This window comes from Seriola dumerili, unplaced genomic scaffold (assembly GCF_002260705.1).
Source record: "Seriola dumerili isolate Sdu_G_001 unplaced genomic scaffold, Sdu_1.0 BDQW01000391.1, whole genome shotgun sequence".
Classification (NCBI taxonomy): Eukaryota; Metazoa; Chordata; class Actinopteri; order Carangiformes; family Carangidae; genus Seriola; species Seriola dumerili.
The window spans coordinates 827999-848911 of NW_019174646.1; the positions used below are offsets into that span (position 1 = coordinate 827999).

The 20913-nt window shown below is 39.5% G+C and overlaps 1 protein-coding gene across 1 annotated transcript; it reads left to right on the forward strand.

Annotated features, from left to right (window-relative positions):
• Nucleotides 1–731: 731 nt before the first annotated feature.
• Nucleotides 732–20854, forward strand: LOC111233438 (galactosylgalactosylxylosylprotein 3-beta-glucuronosyltransferase 1). Its single transcript, XM_022761252.1, has 6 exons — nucleotides 732–768; nucleotides 5013–5155; nucleotides 7863–8374; nucleotides 14559–14855; nucleotides 17129–17235; nucleotides 17573–20854. The coding sequence occupies exons 2-5, from the start codon at nucleotides 5044–5046 to the stop codon at nucleotides 17213–17215; spliced, it is 1008 nt and encodes a 335-aa protein (XP_022616973.1). The 5' UTR covers nucleotides 732–768; nucleotides 5013–5043; the 3' UTR covers nucleotides 17216–17235; nucleotides 17573–20854.
• Nucleotides 20855–20913: the final 59 nt, after the last annotated feature.

The following is a 20913-nucleotide window of genomic DNA, read 5'->3' on the forward strand; positions in this document are numbered from 1 at the left end:
TGAATAAGACATGATGCCAGTTTATTTTTGTAACATCCCCCACCCCAGACTCTTGGCAAGCGGCAGAGTTGTGACTAACCCTCTTCCAGTTTCCACATTAGACATAAGAAAAAAGAAAAATGCAGAGTGTGTCTGTGCAGTTTAAATTGGCTTCAATGAGATAAAATCATATATAAATATATACAGTATTTCAACATTTCACACATGAACAGAAACATTGCATTGTGAAGCACAGCAGTGGTATGCCACCACCTCCTGTGAATCTGAATGATGTGCATCAAGATTAGGGTTATTTACTTTACTGACGCACTTCTACTCTGCTTCACGCTGAGCCCAGGCTCCTTGATGTTGAATAATGAATACACGTCATACACAGCCACACCACTCAGCCGTGTCCATGGCTAAGAATCTCTGTAAGGCATTTGACCCTTAGACCCTGTCCATACTGCTTTGTTTAAACTTGGCTAACTGTCCTTGAATCTTGCATGTTGGTGTGATTGAGAGAAGTGAGGGACGGGGTGGGGAGGGATTCTGTCATCACTCTGTGATCTGTTATCACTGAATCATATTCACTGAAATGTCCTTATCTTCCAGGTCTGGACTTGGAGTTGCCTGTCTGCGTGAGTAGACACGGCAGAGGAAGAGGCAAAGGAAATGGTCGGCTGACGTGACATGGAGGATGTCACCGCTACGTAGCTCGTCCAGTATGCAGTGTGGACTTCCCAGCTGCGCATCACCAGTGATGCCATGATCCAGTTATAACTGTGGGTAAGCATCCAAAGCATTCATACGATTGTATTAATCATATGCAAGCAATGTTATTAAAGGAACATTCCACTGATTTTACACATCATGGTCAGTTTACTGGTCACGAGGTATATTGTTCCTGTGACAAAAGTTTTAAAAGAATTGCTCAGGCTCTGGAGGAGCTTTGTCTAGTCTGAAAAAATAACCTTAATGATGACATAGTAACATCATCTTCAGGGAGGGTCTGACAAAAGATGCTATCGAGTTGCATTATGGGAAATGTACAATGTGGTGTTTTTGACTCACATTGGTTAATAAAAGTCAGGATATCTCAGCCTCTGCTGCTTTAATTTTTCAATCATTATTTGTTTCCTTTGTTGTAAATCCTTCAACTTTATGGACGTGCAATAAATTGCTGGATTACCTCTGACTTCCAAAGGATATTACAAGGTCAAGAAATTCATTTAAATTAAAATGTAAAGCATTTCTAAGTGCTACACAGGTAACTGTCACCTCTCATCCGAAAAAGACTTCTTTAGTTCTGACTGGTGGGGGTCCCAGTTCTTTAACCTCTTGTGAGGTCTTTAACACCCTGAGAGCCATTAGTTGCGTTCGTGTAGCACTTAGAGATACCATGACCTGGATGACTGAGAATCTTCACAGACATAAGCAATAGCGGTGATGTCTAGTGGGAAGATGTTCAGCAGTGGTGTTGGTTTGTGCTCCCTGAGCGCCCTCCAGATTATGGCAATTTACAGACGCAAAGCTTTTTCTCCTTTAGGAAATAACTGTATTTGCTTTTGATAGAGTAGACAAGGGTTTTTACACATTTAGAGGCTGTAAAATGATTTTCACTTTCAGTATTTGTAAACATGTGTAAAGTAGTTGTATTTAAGGTTATGATTATGAAAAGGCTTATTTTTCATCATCCATAGCATTTACATGATAAAACCTTTTTACTTAACAAAGCACATAGATTACTTTTTTTCATGTGGTGCTGGAAGATTATGTACCTACAAAAACATGACTCAAAGGAAGACATTAACACTGAAATTCCCTCATTCAAGAATTTGGCATGTGGGTAATGTCATTTCTTTACAATTCATTGTACTTCTGCTTAAGCATGCAGGACCATGCACAGTAATGTTTCCCACAGAGGACTTTGCTGTAAATCACCTCTCTGCTGAAAAAATAGAGCTTTAAAACTCTGCAGAACCAATTTCTTTATCAGTGGAAACCACTTATATGGTGTAGGGTTTTTGTCAGAACTATTCTACCTGCTGGCTTGAACATTAATGGTATATTTATGTACAGAGCTAAATAAACATAATTGACTTGTACAATTATATTAAGCGTCAATATACTGCCACCTTTCCCAGCAGTGGGAGCTGGATCACTGTGGGAAACATGATGACTTGTTTCCTCAAGTGTAAAGCTGAAATGAATATGCCAAACACCTGTGCTCACATTATGTCTATTTTTTTTCCTTTGATTAATTGAGCAGATCAGTTAATAACTGAATTTTTGCAGTGAGGGATCAGCATAATTCAATGTAAATGAGCCATGTGGGTATGAAATACAGGGAGTGGACACTGAAAAAACAAAAGAATTAGACCAAATTTGGTGTTTGTCGAGACTGTGTCAGAAGTATTGATTCAACTCAATGTTCATTTTCAAGATCTTAATGAAATGACTGCATATGCTGTTAGGGTGGTGTTCAAGGTCTTCATGTCATTATGCTTATTTATTTAAAATGACAGTGCAGAATTGTTGTCTATAAAGTGTATAATTTTTAATTAATACATTTTTTCACAACTTCTAGCAGACCATTGCATGAAAATTTGCATTGCAGAGGAGAGAAATGGTGTTATTCATGAAACATACATTCTGTGCATAAAATATTAAAAGAGGAGTGACAGTCCTCTTATTCTCCACATCTTTACAGCCCCAATCCTTAATTTTTTATTAAACCATATAAATTTGAGTACAATTTAATGTTGGCTAAACTCATTTGCTTTAACATCACGGTTAAACACCTCCCCTGAGCAGCAGTTGTCCAGTCATAGTTAGCAACCGTAACTAGGCACAGCAATTCTGTCAAGCTGATCCTCTGCTCTGGTTAAAAGATACAAGACATCTTTAACAAACACATCTTTAATGAATTACATTAGTTTGTAGGGTTACAAAGTACATAGCTGGATAGTTTATTATGTGAACTTGATGTGTGACATCTTAGTACGGGAGTCGGAAATGGGCCTACTCTGGATTGAGAAACGGTTAGTATTTTTAACGCAAGCGGCTAACACTACTAGCTTAATTAGCTAGCTTGCTACAGTTGATAAAATCTGTTGTTTCAGCTGGCAAAATCATGAGAATCCTGCTTTGTCTTTTGTCCATTGTTTCAAAAATTACAAACAATTTTCAAGCAGTAACTCTGCCATAGTTATAGCTGCAGACTGCCGAGCTAGGACAGAAGGACAGAAAGGCATAGGAGCAGTAACAACGAGGTGTGTGTGGCTTAGCTAACATCATCAGAGATTAACTGAATTAACATGTTTTACCCATAGACTGTAAATAAAGATGGATGTAGTCTCCATGATGTCTGTGTTTGATGTCCGTGATGTGAGGTTTCTGAAGAGCAGTTTTGAAGCTCAGTGGGCTGCTTCGCAGTCACCATCTTGCCAGTGACATATAGGCAAAGAGGAAGAGCAAGCATATGCTCACCCACCTGCCACTCAAAGCGTTATATGAAAATTCACCCCCCCCCCCCATACAGTTGTCATGAAGGAGGAAATAAGTAATAGTTTCACCTCTTTGCATGTTTATTTCTGCTATAAAGTTTGGCATTTGGGTATGGGAGTCTATGGGGATTGACTCACTTTTGGAGCCAGCCTCTAGTGGCCAATTGAAGAACTGCAGATTTTGGTATTTCCATGTTGGCCTCATTTTTTAGCTCCAGAGGTTGCCGCTTGTTTTTACCATAGTGTTTAAGAGAGGTAGATATATAAATAAGCCTTTAACAGTATTAGAAACCATAAAGATGTGTTTTATCTCCTGGTCTGGAGGTGGGTAGAGTGAGCATGGAAACAGAATAGAAAAATCAATAAATAGGGATGATAATGAAAAAAACCTTTCGATCAATTTGAGAGTGATAGCAGGTTGGAATCTGGGTTGACCCATTACCTATCATTTCCACTTAGATCTAAAATTCTATCTTTTAAAGGAGGAGGCAGTCAATGTTTGTGCCACTAAAAGTAGCATTAAGCAATTTAGAGAGGAAAAGAAAACCGCATGCCCATATAAACAGCACAGATGTAAAACATAAAAAAAAAAGAAGGCTGCAAATGTTTTATAGGAGATAGGAAATACATTCAGGATATTCAGTATGTTTCTTAGACTTAAATAATAATGGATTAAGTCTTTATGAAAAAGTGGACTACATTATGTACTAAGATTTTCTTCTGTTTGGTTTCAATCAAACTGTTATACAGTATAAAGAACAGATAATTTTAAAGAACAGTCATGCTATTTCACTTAATGCCTGGTTATTTTCTTTAATGTTGTAATTAGATTTTCAAAGGGATACAAAGCTGAACCAAATGATCTGGACACAGAGGGAAGGGCACATTTGCCAAACAGTCAACCCACAGTCTGGTGACATAGTTTCCTGCCATTTGGCTGGTGACTAGTTTTAGCACTGGGCATGAAGTCACGTCCCCGTTCTCAGCGATGGCACCGATGAGCTCACTGGGTTGGCAGAGCGGACAAGCTCCTGTTCTGTGGCCTCCTCCGGTGACTTTGACCTTCCTTTCGTTGGCTGGCACACTTAGTTACAGTTACAGTTTTAAATCAAATTCTGTATAGATATAACAGCATTCACCTGCTCCGTTGTCTCAGTCATAATGTATATTTGGTGAGACTCTAATGCAGCTGACTCTGTGGCAGCAAAATGTTTTATTTAGTTTTAACAGCAACAAGTAGACTATCACTCAATTTTTGTGTCACTCGCGCTCTTCTTTTTCACTTTTAATGACATTTTTGTCCTTATGGTTATGGATGTCCTGAGAATGTGCATCCCATTTGCAGGTAATTCAGCAACATACTATATGTGTGTGCCTCAGAAAGTTTAATGATTGTGGTATGGGTTATTTGTCTAAAACACATGAACATTTAATGGAAAAATGTTCAGGTTTAATTTGACTTGAAACCTGTATGTTATAAAAAAAATAATGATAAGGATAATACATCAATCTTTTTATCTCCAGGTAATGCCGAGCCAAATAACCAATCCTGGAGATGCCGAAGAGAAGAGATATTCTTGCCATCGTGTTGATCGTGTTACCCTGGACTCTGCTCATCACTGTTTGGCACCAAAGCGCTATAGCTCCACTCCTCGCCATCCGCAAGGGTATGCAGTGCACTGCACTTCACTGACAATATCAAACCTGAAGTGGGTCCTCGAATCTAACACTGGACTTCAGGTTTAGACAACAGACCGTTCATTTAGAGGCACTCACTGGCCATGACCATCAGCTTCATCAGATTTCAATAACACTTGCCCAGTCATCATAAACCTCATCAGTGTGGATTGTTTAGGAGTTACCATCACATTCACAATTTCATACCTTTAGCAGTGATTTTTGTATAGTATTTTTGTGCAGTCTGTCAGTTGAATGGAATTCCTCTGCTTATAATACTTGCACAGTATGTTACAAAACAATGCCCGTTCAGTATTTCAGTATGTATTCACAGTTTACCCACTCACATACAATCCACATTTCCTCCTTGGTGTGATGACTGCACAGGTTTAAACATTTCCCCAACTTAGAAATTAATTTCAGAGTTTGTTAATCAGCAAATTGAAGTAATAAATGTATCTGCTTGATTGGCTTTATGGAATATCTTGCATCCACATATAATGATATCATGTTTGCACACCAGTCTTAGTCATTAATACACACTCATGATCCTTCCAATCATCCCCCAGAGCCCACAAACCAACAGTTGTGAAATGTCAAGTATGCTGCTGAGTAAACAAACCCAAATTAGAGTGACAGCAAATCAATAGAGCGCTTTGCCCTCTTCTTATAATGTCATGAATGCTCATACAGGGGTTAACAAACCAAGCAGATTTACACAAATGACCTGAAGCAGTCGGGACTGAAGATCATGTTCCAATTATTTTCAATAATGTGCACGTTATCGAAACACTTAAAATAGTGTCTGATTAGCCAGCAATCATAAAAAAGAGTATATTACTTTCTCTTGACCAATCTCGTGGTAAATTTTATGGTAAAGGTGTCTACAGTTAAATGTATAAAGTCATGTTATGCTCCTGTGAGATACAGTGAGGACACAATGAAGTGTTAAGAAATTGAAAATATTTTTTTGCCAGTGCTATCTGACCCAGCTCTGCCCACTGGCGTCCTTTTCTATGCTCTTAAAAGGGAAGCTAGAGGTTTTTTTGGCAGCAGGCTCACTGGCAGCCTCTGTTGAACATCTGGCCATCAGCAGATTGTGTTAATCTATGTGCTGCAGAAAAATCCTCTTTATGTTGGAGGTGCAAATGGAGCTCAGGCAGAACGGTGACAAAGATTGCCATTAGCTGTGGCACGATGAAAAGAAATTAACAACATTAATGAATCTATAATAATAGTCTATCTATCACGACCAAACTATTGGGGCCAAAATATCACAGCCTTTATCACTTGTGTCAACTCTGGCTGATTCACCACTGTTTACATGTAAATCTTGAATAAGTGGTCACATTTTTCAAAATGACATTAATGTAGTGCCACAGGATCTTTGATAATCCTGTGCCGTGACTGACAAATAGCCAACATGATCATAAAGGCTGACTAATAATAGAATCTCCCCTGAGCATACATAGTTTTACACACTGATTCTTCTTAATGGCACTCTAAAACAGTTTCCAGTGGAAAAAGTGATACTCAACATAACCTCTTCCACTCCACCTCATTTTGAACACCCCCTGAAAATCTTGTTTCTGCTGACCTGCTTCTCACTTTCCTGCAGTGATGTACAGGTGCACCCCAGGACACTGTGATATCATTGTTAAGTGTAGTTACAGGTGCTGCTGCTTTTCAGCCTGGTGTTGAGTAACTCTTTAAAACAACTACCTAAACCTGAAAACCTAAAATGAGCCCTAGAACGAAAATGCATATACAAGCTCTTGCTATAAAGAAAGAAAGAATTAGTGTTGTCTACCTAAAGCAATAATCTTTTTCTGAGTCTGAAACTGTCTGTGACTTTGTCTGCACTTTGTCTCACTCCTATACTATACTATACTATATACTAATGAGAAATTTTCTACTTTTTAATTTGTTTGGTTTTACCTGAATATCCAAACACCATATTACCAATGTGCATACATGAAGGTTTTAGTGAGTTTATTAAGCCTTTTCTGTGGGTTTATCTGTGAGCCAGCATAGTAGCTGTGCTTTACCTGCTTGTGCTCACTCACAATGTCTTTCATGTAGCAATGTCGGTAACATTATGTTACTGCCGCTTGTTTACAAAAGCTTTCAAACTGCAAGCTCACAGCAATCATAACAATTTTACACGTGCTTAGGCATCTCTGAAGCAAAATACATTTTAACTGCAAACACTAGGAGTTCCTTAATTCAGCAAAATACAGCAACTCACAGCTATTTGTTGAAGGAAAGTAACATAGCATGCTGGAAAAATGGAAGGGGTGAGGCAGAGGATGAGAAGGTGTCTGTGGCGGAGTCTGAACATAAAAAGAGGGCATGTCCACTGGATCCATATACGCAAATTTTTTCTTTCTGTATAAAGAAAACCCCAAAGGCAATGCTGTGGGAATAGCAAGCCTCATGTCTCCCCTGCTTCGTCTTGCCCTGTCTCTCTGTCCATCAGCTGTGTTATCCTCTCACGGTGCTTGCTTTCACTTTTTGCAGCCTGTCACCACCTAGTAAAAGAGATCTTTATCATTCCAGAGAGGCTTGCAGTCCGCCACCATCGGCTCTCAGGTACACTTTACCCCCATTGGGTTTAAGTCACCTGAGGCAAATATACAAAGGGCAGCCCAAGGTTGCACTAATGCCTTACATGTCTTCTTATCCCCAAATCTGCAGATGATGGTGTCGAGGGCAAGAGGGAGGCAGGTGGCCAGGCGCAGGACTCCAAGGAATACTGTGCCTCAGATAAGGACATTGTGGAGGTGGTGAGGACAGAGTACGTGTATACAAGGCCTCCACCCTGGTCCGATGTGCTGCCTACCATCCACATCATCACCCCCACATATAGTCGACCAGTGCAGAAAGCGGAGCTGACACGGCTGGCAAACACCTTCCTCCATGTTCCCAACCTGCACTGGATCCTGGTGGAGGACTCCCAAAGGAGAACGCCTCTTGTTACGCGGCTCCTTCGAGAAACTGGGCTTAACTATACCCACCTCAATGTAGAGACGCCCAGGAACTATAAGCTGCGGGGTGACACTCGGGATCCCAGAATCCCCAGGGGGACCATGCAGAGGAATCTGGCCCTGCGGTGGCTGAGGGAGACCTTCAACGCCAACAGCAGTCAAGCTGGAATCGTCTACTTTGCTGATGATGACAACACATACAGCCTGGAGCTGTTTGAGGAGGTTAGTGCTGCCTTATCACTCACATCCATTTCATAAACTCTCATTAATTGTAATGAACTCATTTACCAGCAATGGTATAAGTGCTTGGAACAGAAAAGTTAAGAATGAAATATTACACACTGTAAACAAAGTATCATTTTATTAATGCAGGTCATATAGCAATCGTGACAATTAAAGGCACTATAACTAAAATATGGCTCTTTACTGACATCTAGGAGCAGCTGTAGGAAACATACATTTTTTTTTACTTCTTACTTTTTAAAGAAAATTCTCTATTGATATTTCACTTACAAACTCACTCACCTTTACAAACTCTTGGATGAAAAGGTGTCACTCCAATCATGCTAGGAGGAGTGCTAAAACTATGTAGTTTGTAAGTTGTAAGTTTATTCTCCAAACACTATTTTATTTGTGGGAAAACTGACAGACGGCTAACAAAACAGGACACATTATTATTATTATATACACAGTATTGTTTGGCCTATATAAAATGTGCTGTGGTGAGAGGATATTTGCTGTTGCACCAACAGCAAACACTGGCTAGCGCACACACATACCTGAATTAGCTTAATCATAGTTTCATATAGATTCTAGTGTGATTACATTTACAAATGGAAGTCCTGCTCATATTCTAATCACCTTAGCATAACTTCTAAAATATTTACAACTTTATGCATAAGCCTAATAATCTAATTCTACCCTATATAGAAACCTAACTTTCCTCTTTTTTGCCAACTCTGCACCACTATCATAAATCCTCAAGCTCTGTCTGCCTTTTAAATACTACACCACTGATGTCTACCTGAGTTTCATAAGAACAAACCATGTGTAGAGCAAGCAGTGAGTAATTCAGGGAGCCTGGGAGATTTAACTATTCCCAGTTGAGACACTGAGGTCGGCTGGTTCTGCCTGTTTGGAAAGCTTGAAAGCTCAGCAGCCATTCGTCTGACCGGCATTGATCAATAAATATACATAGGCTGTAGGAAGGATAGAGGTGGCCAATTGCACAATCATATCGTGTCCATGAATTTTGACTGCATGTAAGTGTGCATGTTCCTTTTGGAGTTGTATATATATTTTTTTAAATATGTGTTTTCTTGTGGATCAGTCCTTATAAATTTAGTTCAATATGAAGATACATATGAAGTGGAACATACAGTATATTACAGGGCACTTCCCAGCCACATACTGTACTGTAGGCATCTGTGGTATAAGGGGGGGTTAAACAATCAATTCTTGATAAGTTACTCGAAGCATTTTTTAGCTCTTAACAAGCATAGCCAGTGAGCTGTAACTAGTGGAAAGAAGTTTGGGCATGTAATCAGTACATCTCAGGCCATCCATCTTGACATGAGTTGAATTACCTGAGAGGACACGGTCTAGGTCCTCTGAGTATTAGCCTCAAGTCTTGTTAGCAGTGCAGACAGGGTCCGTAGTAAATGGAGCGCCGGGTATTGACGGGGCCTGTCATTACCTTTCTCTGGGAATCAGCCGAAGTGCTCCGTCTCCCTCTGAGGCTCTCCATCACCTCAAACAGACCTATTTATAGGCCAGAGTAACGGCCCCGAGGGGAAGTAAGAGAAGAGAGAGAGAGGTGGAGAGGGAGGGATAGAAAAAGAAAAGGAGAAAAAGAGAAGGTGACAGCCAGATAGACAGAAAGCAGACAGCTGACTGCAACTACAGGATAGTTTGCTGACACCACAGTAAAAATTCAGTAGTTTGCTGACACCATAGTGTCTCAACAGCTTGACAACAGATATATATAAGTAACTCTTTCAGTGTGGAAACACAGTTAAAAGAGTGATGTGCACTGCTCCATGTGCTAAAAACAGGTATATCATTGTGTCCTATTTAATCTAAAGTAAGCTAATTCTTTGAGTTTGAGAAATTTTAACTCTTAACTATATAAAACTAGTTTGAGCTGGTTACATACTGACAAACTGTAGCGATAAAACCAAATGAAATATTAGATGACAATGGAAAACAGTAAAAAAAAAAAAAATGTAAATCCTCACAGCTGTTTTAACTAAAGTTAGGATAGACCTGAGACAGTTGTAGCCTAGAAAAAACATTTTCCCTGAAAGCCAATATGTTATGCTCTGAGCAAAAACATTAAAATTAAATGAAATAACGTCACACACTCAAAATCTGTGCTTATCCTCAATATAATAATCGTGTTTTAGGTTTACAGCTAAATATAAATAAATATAAATAATGTAATACAGCTCCCAGCTTGTGATAATATATATAGGTTGACAGTAATAGAGGTAGTCAATGCAAAAGCAGTTTGCTGAGAGAATGTATCACTTTCATTTAACAGACTAACAACTATGTTTTATCACCGGCATGTTTGGTAAAATCAGGGGCAGCTCCTCAAAAAGTGAATGCAGCTCTTATTCTTCTACCCAAAATGAAGAAAAAACACCAGACCACTGAATAACTGAAGCAGAGATGGTTGCACAAAAACAGTACAGCTAAATTATTCTGACTCTGCATGGTTTGTCACATTAGATGTCTGTTTTTATCTTCCATGACAGAGAAGCAAGAAGACTGCAGTGGCTGGGCACAAAGCTGCCTCATAAATCACTCAGTGTTGTGTATTTTTGTTTTGGAGGAATTCAAAGTGTTACACGCTTTTATTACGACTTTGTCTTGTCTTTCTTACAAAGATAGACTGTGCAGCAACATTACATGCTGCAAAGTGTCCCTCTATCTCTTAGGATAAATGAAGCATGATAAAATGATCCAAACCTGTGTTTCTATCACATGAAGGATTATGAATCATGTTTAATTACATTTTCAAAGCAAATTCTAGTATGCATATGAAATAATTTCATTGTTGGTGGTGAGCATAAAAATGCTCATTTTTAACCACAAATGTATTTGATATTTTAATTTTATAATTTTATAAGTTGTCCATTGAAATTATATAACCCTGTGTCATTTCACCCAGCTTTTTGAGTCATATTTCATTATGAACAACTAAAGTTTCAACATTTACATCACGCTTTTTCTGCTGACACACTAATTAAGTCTAAAAGTAGGTGGCATTAAAAAGACTTAATTGCTAACCACGCTTGTGCACAGTTCTTTTACAGATGCAGCAGTAAGGTACAGTACAGAGCAGCAGGAGTTCACCTCAGCTGCCACAGACTGACACAGATGCAGAAGACTTCAAATGACTTCTCACAATAGTTTGCAGTTGACAAAAAAAAAAAAATCCTGACAGGAATTGTTGTAATTAAACTTCCATCACAGTGCTGCTATGGAGGACGTTGCTATTGTTGCCACCTATTCATACTCACAGTCTTACTCACTCTTTCATTCCAGCACCAACACTAACTATTTGTGACTTTGGTACATACTGTGTTTTATTCAATGTATACTTTTTAAATCATTTCTTAATGAAAACTTAAACAATCGTCACGACAAATTCATTTCCCAGAGTGACAGTGCATCCCTCTAAACAACTATATGAAATATTGTTATGTTTCCTTCCCAAACCACAAAGCTCTATGCTGCGTCACAATAGTAGCACAACCAAAATACTGAATGTACTGTATATTGAAATTATATTAATATATGACCTTTAGGGCCACAACAATCAATTGTTTTCATTATTGATTAATATGCTGATTATTTTTTCAATTAATCACTTAATCCATGAAACATACCTAAAAAATATTCATTTGTCATGCGCCTTACTGTACTGACTTTTTATGACTAACTATGACTTTTTATGCCTTTCTATACTATAATAGTATGACTTTTTTATGAATTACTATGACTTTTTATTCATTACTGTACAATGATGTATTTATGCCTTACTATACTATGACTTTTTATGCATTAATATACTATGATGTTTTATGACACTATTATACTATGACTTTTCTATGCCTTACTATACTATGACTTTTTATGACTTACTATACTATAACTTTTAAACTTACTTATATACTTAATATATGTTAACATTTCAATGACAAAGAAAAGCAGATCTTCTCATTTGAGAGGCTGGAATCAGCAAATATTTTTGTATTTTTTGTCACTAGTTTTGCTTGAAAAATGACTGAAGTATTTTCAAAATAGTTGCCAATAATTTTTTGTTTCATCTCTAATATTCTTAACATATCAACTGATGGTGATGTATTACTGATACAACACCCTACCTTTATTTTAATGTATGTTCAAAAGACACTTCATTTGAAATAGAGTGTTTGCAAGCAAATTGTGACGTCCATCAGCTTAATTTTGCTTATCAGTTAGAAAAGTACACTTTTAATTAAAAGAATTTATATAATCAAATAGAATTTTAATCAAAATCCCAAAACCTAAATAACTCCAGTACTTTTGTATTGTTTAACACATAATCCACAGACTCCAGTGGCAGCAATGGATGACAGTTCTGTTTTATCTTCTGTGCACCCTTAAGGACTGATTACTGTACCTGGATGCCTGCCTTTGTTTCTCTGGTAGAATTTGTGATGTCTTGTCTTTGTATTGCCACTGTTACCACTCTGAAACACGGTCACTTCGTCTCTGTGGGCTTCTCCCTAAGTGGGGCAGGAAACAGAGCTTACATGCACACATAGGCATGCACAAACAAACCGAAGCAACAACAATAAAAACTCTGCACAAACACATCATATTCATCAGTATGGGGCAAGGAAGAACTTTTCTTGCGTGCTCATTTGTTTGGCTGCCAGCAGAAGAGGGATTTGTGCTGCTTTACGCTGGCTGATATTCCCACCAGAAGCAGCAGGCGGAACACTCATTTTCACATTTTCAGTATAGATGGGAAAGTGACAAGCCTCTTGACATTGCCTGCAGAGAGCCTGATTTATGCTTCCTTTTGATTCAAGCCAAACCTGTGTCTGTAAGGGAAGCAGGCAGGTGATGTTTGAGCAAAATGGTGGATAGATTCAGTCAAGGCCTGGCTACAAAATACCTGGCAACAGTTGAGACAGCGTGGAGGATGGTACTTAGAGGAGCTCCTCAGCATCCAACAGCAATTTATTTTTAACTGTACCCAGGCGTTAATGTAGGGAAAAAACTGTTTTGACGAAAAACCACATGTAGGACACATAACAGAGAGAAAAATAATGTAATGAGATGCAGTGTTGGCCAAAAAAAAAACAAAATTCTAGGAGCGCAATCACATGGACACATGCATATAAGTACTTGATCTCTCTTCCATTTCATTAACACCCAGTGCTCATTATGACCTGCCATCCTGCCAAATCTTATCTGGATGCCTGGCACAGTCGTTTTCCCTAAAGCTCAAATCTATGGATTCCCATAAGCCCCCAGCCTGCTTCATGCTGTTCAAACTCTGCTACTCTCTGATCCCCTGAAATGACCACACAGCAGCTCATCAGATCACACAATCTAACACAGCAGCTCATATGCACCAGGACGTGCCATAAACAAATATGCAGATGCAAACTAGCATGCATATAGAGATGAATATAGACATTTTCTGTATGCATCCAGGCACTGTACCCTATTGATACACATGCTCAATACTGCACATGCCTTTACTTTAAAAAGACCTTCTAAATATGAGACACCAGCATCATTATTCCTACTGCATTGGATTTGATTAAATGACTGCTGTTTCTAAACCTTCCACTACGCTCATTATAAAAACTTATCTTTTATGACTGCAGCAGCTCCTGCAAATGGCACTCACTGAGAGGCAGACAAAGAAAAGGGCGGCAAGATCGTTTGATGTTGGGAGATTAAAGGACAAAAAAAAAAAAAGGAAAAAAAGAGCAGGATGGCAGTGCTCTACCTTGAAGAATCTCCTCAGCCAACCAGCGACCTGAGCCACTTGCTCTAATGGTTTGGCTCCTTCAAACCCTCTTGGCACTGTTCGCATTTACTCCCTTTAAAGATGGTTGTGTGTAATCATCTCATTGTAGGGCAGCTGCTGAACAGTGTGTGTGATCTGCCTTCATCTAACAGTGTGTCAGTTGCACATGGCACAGCAGCTTGGTCAACATTCACCGTCTTTTAGAATGAATAATCACCGCAGCTCTAAAAACCCTCCGTCCATGCTCTGCTGTAACGCTGGCAGCTAATGCTCGAATACTGTGTCTCACTGTCATGTACACTTTTTCAGATGACTAATCCGCTCTCTTCTCTCCTCCATTTCTCTTTCTGACTCTCCTGTCGTTAGATGAGATCGACTAGGAAAGTTTCAGTGTGGCCTGTGGCCTTTGTGGGCGGCTTGCGGTACGAGTCCCCCAAGGTCAATGCAGCTGGAAAGGTCTACGGTTGGAAGACGGTGTTCGACCCCCATCGGCCCTTTGCCATCGACATGGCTGGCTTTGCCATCAACCTGAGACTCATCCTCTTCAAGCCACAGGCGTATTTTAAGCTTCGTGGGGTGAAGGGAGGCTACCAGGAGAGTAGTTTGCTCCGGGAACTTGTCACACTCAACGACCTGGAGCCCAAAGCAGCCAATTGCACTAAGGTAATTTACTCTTTTTATGTGTAATCCTGTTAAGCAGCTTGACAGGAGCAGTTAGTAGTTCAGGGATTTGCTAAACTGCGTGTAGATGGTAAAAACTGGTTTTGAAGGAATTAAACTTGCTTTAAGTATTTAGGTAAAAGTAAAAGTACCAATACATGAATGTAAAAATACTTATACTTACACATTATAATCTTAATCGTAAAAAAGTATTTTCAGGAAAATGTAGCTCAAAAGTACAGTTCAACAATGGACACAGAGACTGATAGATTTACACAACTTTATTTTATTTAATTGTACAGATACATCAGTATGTAAGCAGAAGTTATTGTGGCCAATGTGGAGCCTTTTTTAACCTCTTTATATACTGTTGGGTAGTAGTCCAGGGTCCCCAACCCAGGGGTCTGGCCCCTCCAATGGGTCACAGGATAAATCTGAGGGGTCATGTGATGATTAATCATATATGAGTTCTGGTTCACAAATCTGATTTCATTTAAGCATACAATTACAAGCAGCTACATCTACTCTCTGCTTTTTGTAAGGACGTGCCAAACAGCTTGGGAACCACTGGTTTAATCTCTTGTTAGTTTATCATGTGTTTTGGATGTAAAATCTTAATCTGTGAAATAATGAGCAACTATAGCTGTAAAATATATATCGTGGAGAAAAACTGTAACAATATTTTCCTTTTAAATATAGTGGAGTAGAGGTATAAAGAAGCAAAGTAAAGTATCTCAAAATTGCAATTTACAGTACTCGAGTAAATGTGGCTGTAGCCGGCTGTAAAACCAAATTAAGTCACTGATCAGGAAAACATGACAAATCGTCAGTTGTTGATGCCTTAAACTTACTTGATTCAGTTTCCTGAGCTGGAGGAAAAAAAATCAACACATTCATGAGGCCACTGGTTTGCACATCCTCACATATGTTCCTGTTACTGGGCAAGAAATCAATGTAGTTCCATGGCCTGAATACCATGAAATACGTGATGATGTTCCGATCGGTCAGGATGTAAACTAGTGTAAATTTGTTCCTGAAAAGTTGGATATCATTGATTTTGTTTCTTGCTCTGCCCACATGCATTTGCACACACACACACACACACACACACACATACACACTCATACATTTGAGCAGGAGGCTTGAGGGTCGCAGAAGCAGCAGCAACGTTCTGCTCCATGCCCACTCCACCATTCCTGCTTGTGGCCCTTGGTCTGGGTCACTACACTGAGCCTCTCTCTGCGCAAAGAGGAGTCAGCCAGAGGGCTTGAGCTAGCCAGCATCCACCCTGCAATCACCCCTACACACACACACACACACACACACAGACAAAGAATGAGAGACAGAAAGAAGGGAGAGGAAGGGAGAGAGAGACACTTTCAGCCAGCTTTTTCTCCTGCTCTCCCCTAGCCATTCAGACGGGTAAATGAAAAGAGGGGATTCAGGGAATGGCTGAGAGAGCGGAATTGGAGTTTTTGCGGGGTTGGGGTGGGGGGGTAGGGACATCACACAGATTACAGATGAGCGTGGGGACAGAGAGAAGGGGTGGCAGGGAAGGAGGAAGAAAAAAAAAAAAGGAAAGTCGTGCATGGGCATCTCTCTTTCTTATAATCTATAACTTCAGCTGCCAGGGTGACTATTAACCTCCCCCTACACCTGAGCAAAGTGGGAGTGGGCTCATGGCACATTTCAAACATGCCCTATGCATAATTCATGGATGCCGCTATGGCGAGATGAAAGGAAGGAGGGTTCCGACACAGAGGAGAGAGGGGAAAATGAGCTTGACACTTTCAGTTTTTTTTTTCTCTCCCCTTCCCCTGTTCCCCTTGCTATCCTTTTCCTGGATGTTTGTCCAGTCTCTGGGGCCAAATCAACGCAGTATGAAAGCTTGATAGCACAATAGCATGCCCAGAAGAGCTGCTGCGAAGGCAAAAGGCCCACAGATACTGTTTTGAAACATTTTCAGTCGACTGTCATTTGAAGGTAGCCATTATCCTACGGTCAGGAGAGGCCGAGCTGAGAGGACTGTGTCATATTATTATATGTAAGATAACACACTCCTCTTTCCTCCCTTCTAATGCATGGTTCATGCTCAAGTAGCTCTCTACACACAGATAGACCATGTGGCGGTGTGGTGAATGTACCATTGGATCTATGACCGGAATTGAATGTTTTGAAGAACATGAGGCAGAGTAGGAGCTCAAAGGGAGAGCAGACTGAATGAGTGCATTAAGGGAACAGCATGTTACTAATGTTAGTGTGGTTTGTGTTTCCAGATACTTGTTTGGCACACGAGAACGGAGAAGCCTGTCCTTGTGAACGAGGGGAAAAAAGGATTCACAGACCCCAATGTGGAGATTTGACTGTTTTCCCTCAGGTCCCGGTAAATAATTATGCTTTATAAAGTATGAAATAGCTTCTGGTGAGGTGAACCCCCTTTTCTCCATCAATTTTATTTTTGAATGAAGTGAATTTAGAAGGGGAAATGGAAATATGATCATTTTCACCTGGTCTCATCTCATCTGACTACAAAAACAGCAGGTGTTTCTAATATTTCCTAATATCTTGTGCTTTCATTTTTTTAATGTGCTTTCTGTTAGGTGTTATTACCTCAGATATCTGTCCTTTATTAAATATCACCAATGAAATGAACAGGTTCAGTGAGCATAAATGAAGCCTTAGTGCTCGTTTTCAGCATATCTTAACCCTTTCTGTTGCAGGTGGTTAGCCTTGGACCTGCGGAAGCGGAAATCGCCCAAGTCTCTTGATAAGTGCAACCAGTGCTCTTGTCTTAATTGTCAGAAAAAAAAGGAAGCAGGGGCCTTTGAAGGAGGATTTAATCCTCTTGACTGAATCTGACATTTTTCAGATATGGACTACAACAGTACAAATGTATCATATTAAAGCACAGATTAGTAAAAGTTGGCGTTTTTTTGTCAGGACTGAAGTGCAGAGGAGACGACATAAAGGACGGTGCGGACAGTCATGACACTGCACCTTAGGCTGAGGACAATGTAACAAAAGAGACAGCACAACACGAAAGGCATACAGCCAGCGAATTCAACCAAACATGCAGGTTAAAGAATATCCTTCACCTCAAAAAAAGGAAAAAAAAACATGGAGGAAATGAAACACATTTTGTCTGGACATGTCTGCACATGGTACAGGAGAGAAATTCCTCTTGGTTTTAAGGACATGGCCTACATCATCAGCCTGGATAAAAACTCAACTCCAAGGACAAATATGTCTCATGTGGATTTTCCTTTGAGCAAACACAAACATAGCAAGGGAAGGAATGTTCTTTTGATAACTATGAAATGTTTGCTTTAATTTAATTTAATTGGTTTGGGTGTTTTGCAAGCTCTTGACTTACTTGCTAGTTCAATACTACTGACTCTTACCTACATTTACTCTTGAGTTATCATTGTTCATTTTATAGCATCATTATAAGTCATGTATTTAAGCCACCTGTACACTTGGAGAGAGACTGCTGTTTGAGATGTTCCCCTTATCGTGCTCGAGAGCTGAAACGTACATGTACAACAACAAAATCCTAACACTCTTCTTAGCACTTAAAAAAAATACACAAACGATGTTCCTTTGTGGCAACATGTGTAAATAGTAATCCAACATGAGAACAATCAGAGGATTAATGACAAATTTTGACAAAAGCATTGTAATTACTGTATTTATATGTGAAAAAAAAAGTCTCTTCTCTCCCCGCTCCCAGTGAATTCCTCAGTGACACACGACAAGGCACAGGTTCATGCTAGGTTCAACACGTGGGAAGAGTAATAGCACACCACCACTTTCAATTGGTAATAGAAACTCCAGTTTGTGACACATTCATAAGGCATAGCCAAGAACATCAAGTCAGCTACATGAAAGGCTCACGATCGCTGACCTAATCCTCATGTTAGCTTTCGCATTCAGTGTCATTTCTGAGGTTGTGGGGAAACAGTGTGTCATCTTAGTGAGTTAATTATTTCTATGCACGCTCATATACATGTATGTACACGAGCCACAGGTTAACAAGGGTCCGCTGTGAGTAAAAAAAAAAAGAATATGAGTCGAGAATATGGTTTCACTAAGCTTGTTGGCACCTCTCCTCTCTGAAAAATACACTTTAGATAAAAAAATTAGATGCTCAGGCTACATCTGCTGACTTTTAGTACAACTCACCTCCCAACAGCTGGTGTAAATTATGAATAATAGATTAAAATAACTTATGCATGGCCCCGAAATATTTTTATTTATTTATTTATTTTTTTTAACAAAAACTTCCACTTATGAAATAAAACAGTACATGCTACTCGGAAGTGACAGCAGACTAGAGAAAAGCACAACAATAGTGAAAGTCTTATTTTCGCTGATGACTTGGAAGCAATGTCGCCATCTTCAGTATTGTGGACTGATGTCGGTATCTCCTGGTTTCTTTTTGTATTAGCATCCATCTGTTGTACATTAACTCAGATCAGAGAAGGGAGTCACTGAAGCTCTAACGATAGACATCAGCTGTGACGCTGTACGCCTGAACACTGTAACAAAGTTATTCTACACCTCATATAATAGAATCTCTCCTCTACTTGATAAATCATCCGTCTAGTGCAATACACAGTGGTGGCTCTTATCTAACATTGCCCGGCGGAAGTAGCTGGAGATAATTCAAACACTGAGCCTCTGTACTGGTGCCAGATTATCTCAGTGTACCCCTACCTCCCCACCTCCCCACCCCTCCAAAACACACAACACAAACTACACTGCTGCAGTATGAAAACTTACAAAGACGTTACAGCCTCTTGGGCTCATCAGCCGGAGAAACCGTGTTATTACATATTTCACTTGGAATACGATAAGAAACACATTCAGACAATGGCTGTGTTGTATCTCGCATCAAACTGGCTGTTTTCGTTGACTGCATGATATTAAACTGCACAGGGTTCGGCCATGGAGATCACAGACTGTCTTTGGATTTGTTCTATTCTTCAACTTGCCTCCCATTATTTATTAAAGATCAAATTTAATATATTTATGTATTTATTTCAAGTGTGGATGTGCAATTAAATCATAGCAGTGTTTGCCCTTAAATCTGTATTTTCCGGCTGCTCTCTAAAACAGCATGTGCATATACGTTATACTGTAGACAGGGATTATCATGTAGATCAGTCATAGGTTAGCCATACCAACAAGCAGACACACACACACACACACACCATCTACTTTACAGCACTGCTGTGGATTTAAGTTCTTCTTGAATGGTTATTATCAGATGTTAATCTAAATGAGTGATGAATCCACCTAAAGTGTTTTTTACACTGAAACAAATTTAGAGTTGTAGTCTGAAATGGAAAAACGGCAGCGTGTAAACAACTTAAATTGAACACTTTCCTTTAAAAAAAAAAGCTGCATAACTTGTTTTCGTTTTGTGCAAACAAGTTTTCCTGGATGTTGCAGTATATCATTTACTTGTCGAGTGGACCTAAAATCCAGCTTTTCTTCTAATCCTAAGTGTTGCTCTGGTAAAGATGCAGGCAAACAAACGACATGTGGCGTACAGATCAATATGTGGTTGGATTGGTTAAATAATATTCTGTTACTCTCTATGGTATGTCCTGAAGCAGCAGAACAATCCAAAGGGCTTCATCTTGAAAGTGATGTTATTACAACGTTGTCTGACATCTGATTTGAAATGTCTCTGCTTCCAACAGATGACGCATCGTGCAATATCTAATACTCTAAGAATTAGTCTACTACATATGCATCAACTTTAGCAGTACAGGTTATCCAGTATTTAATGTCAGTGAGCGTTACCCTCTGAGGGCTTCTCTAAGGCACAATACACTTTACACACAAATCCTCTTTTCCTCATCCCCACTGTCATCTTCCACAGCCTCATGTGATTCACATTTTATGCATGTGACTCTTAAGGTTGTTTATTTGCCACAGCAGTTCTGTCTCAGAGAAAGATGTATTAGTTGAATCAAGAGAAATAATAAACAACTGAGAAGAATCTCACCTGGTCCCGAGTGTTCTGTCCAGTGGACGTCTTTACACTGTGTGT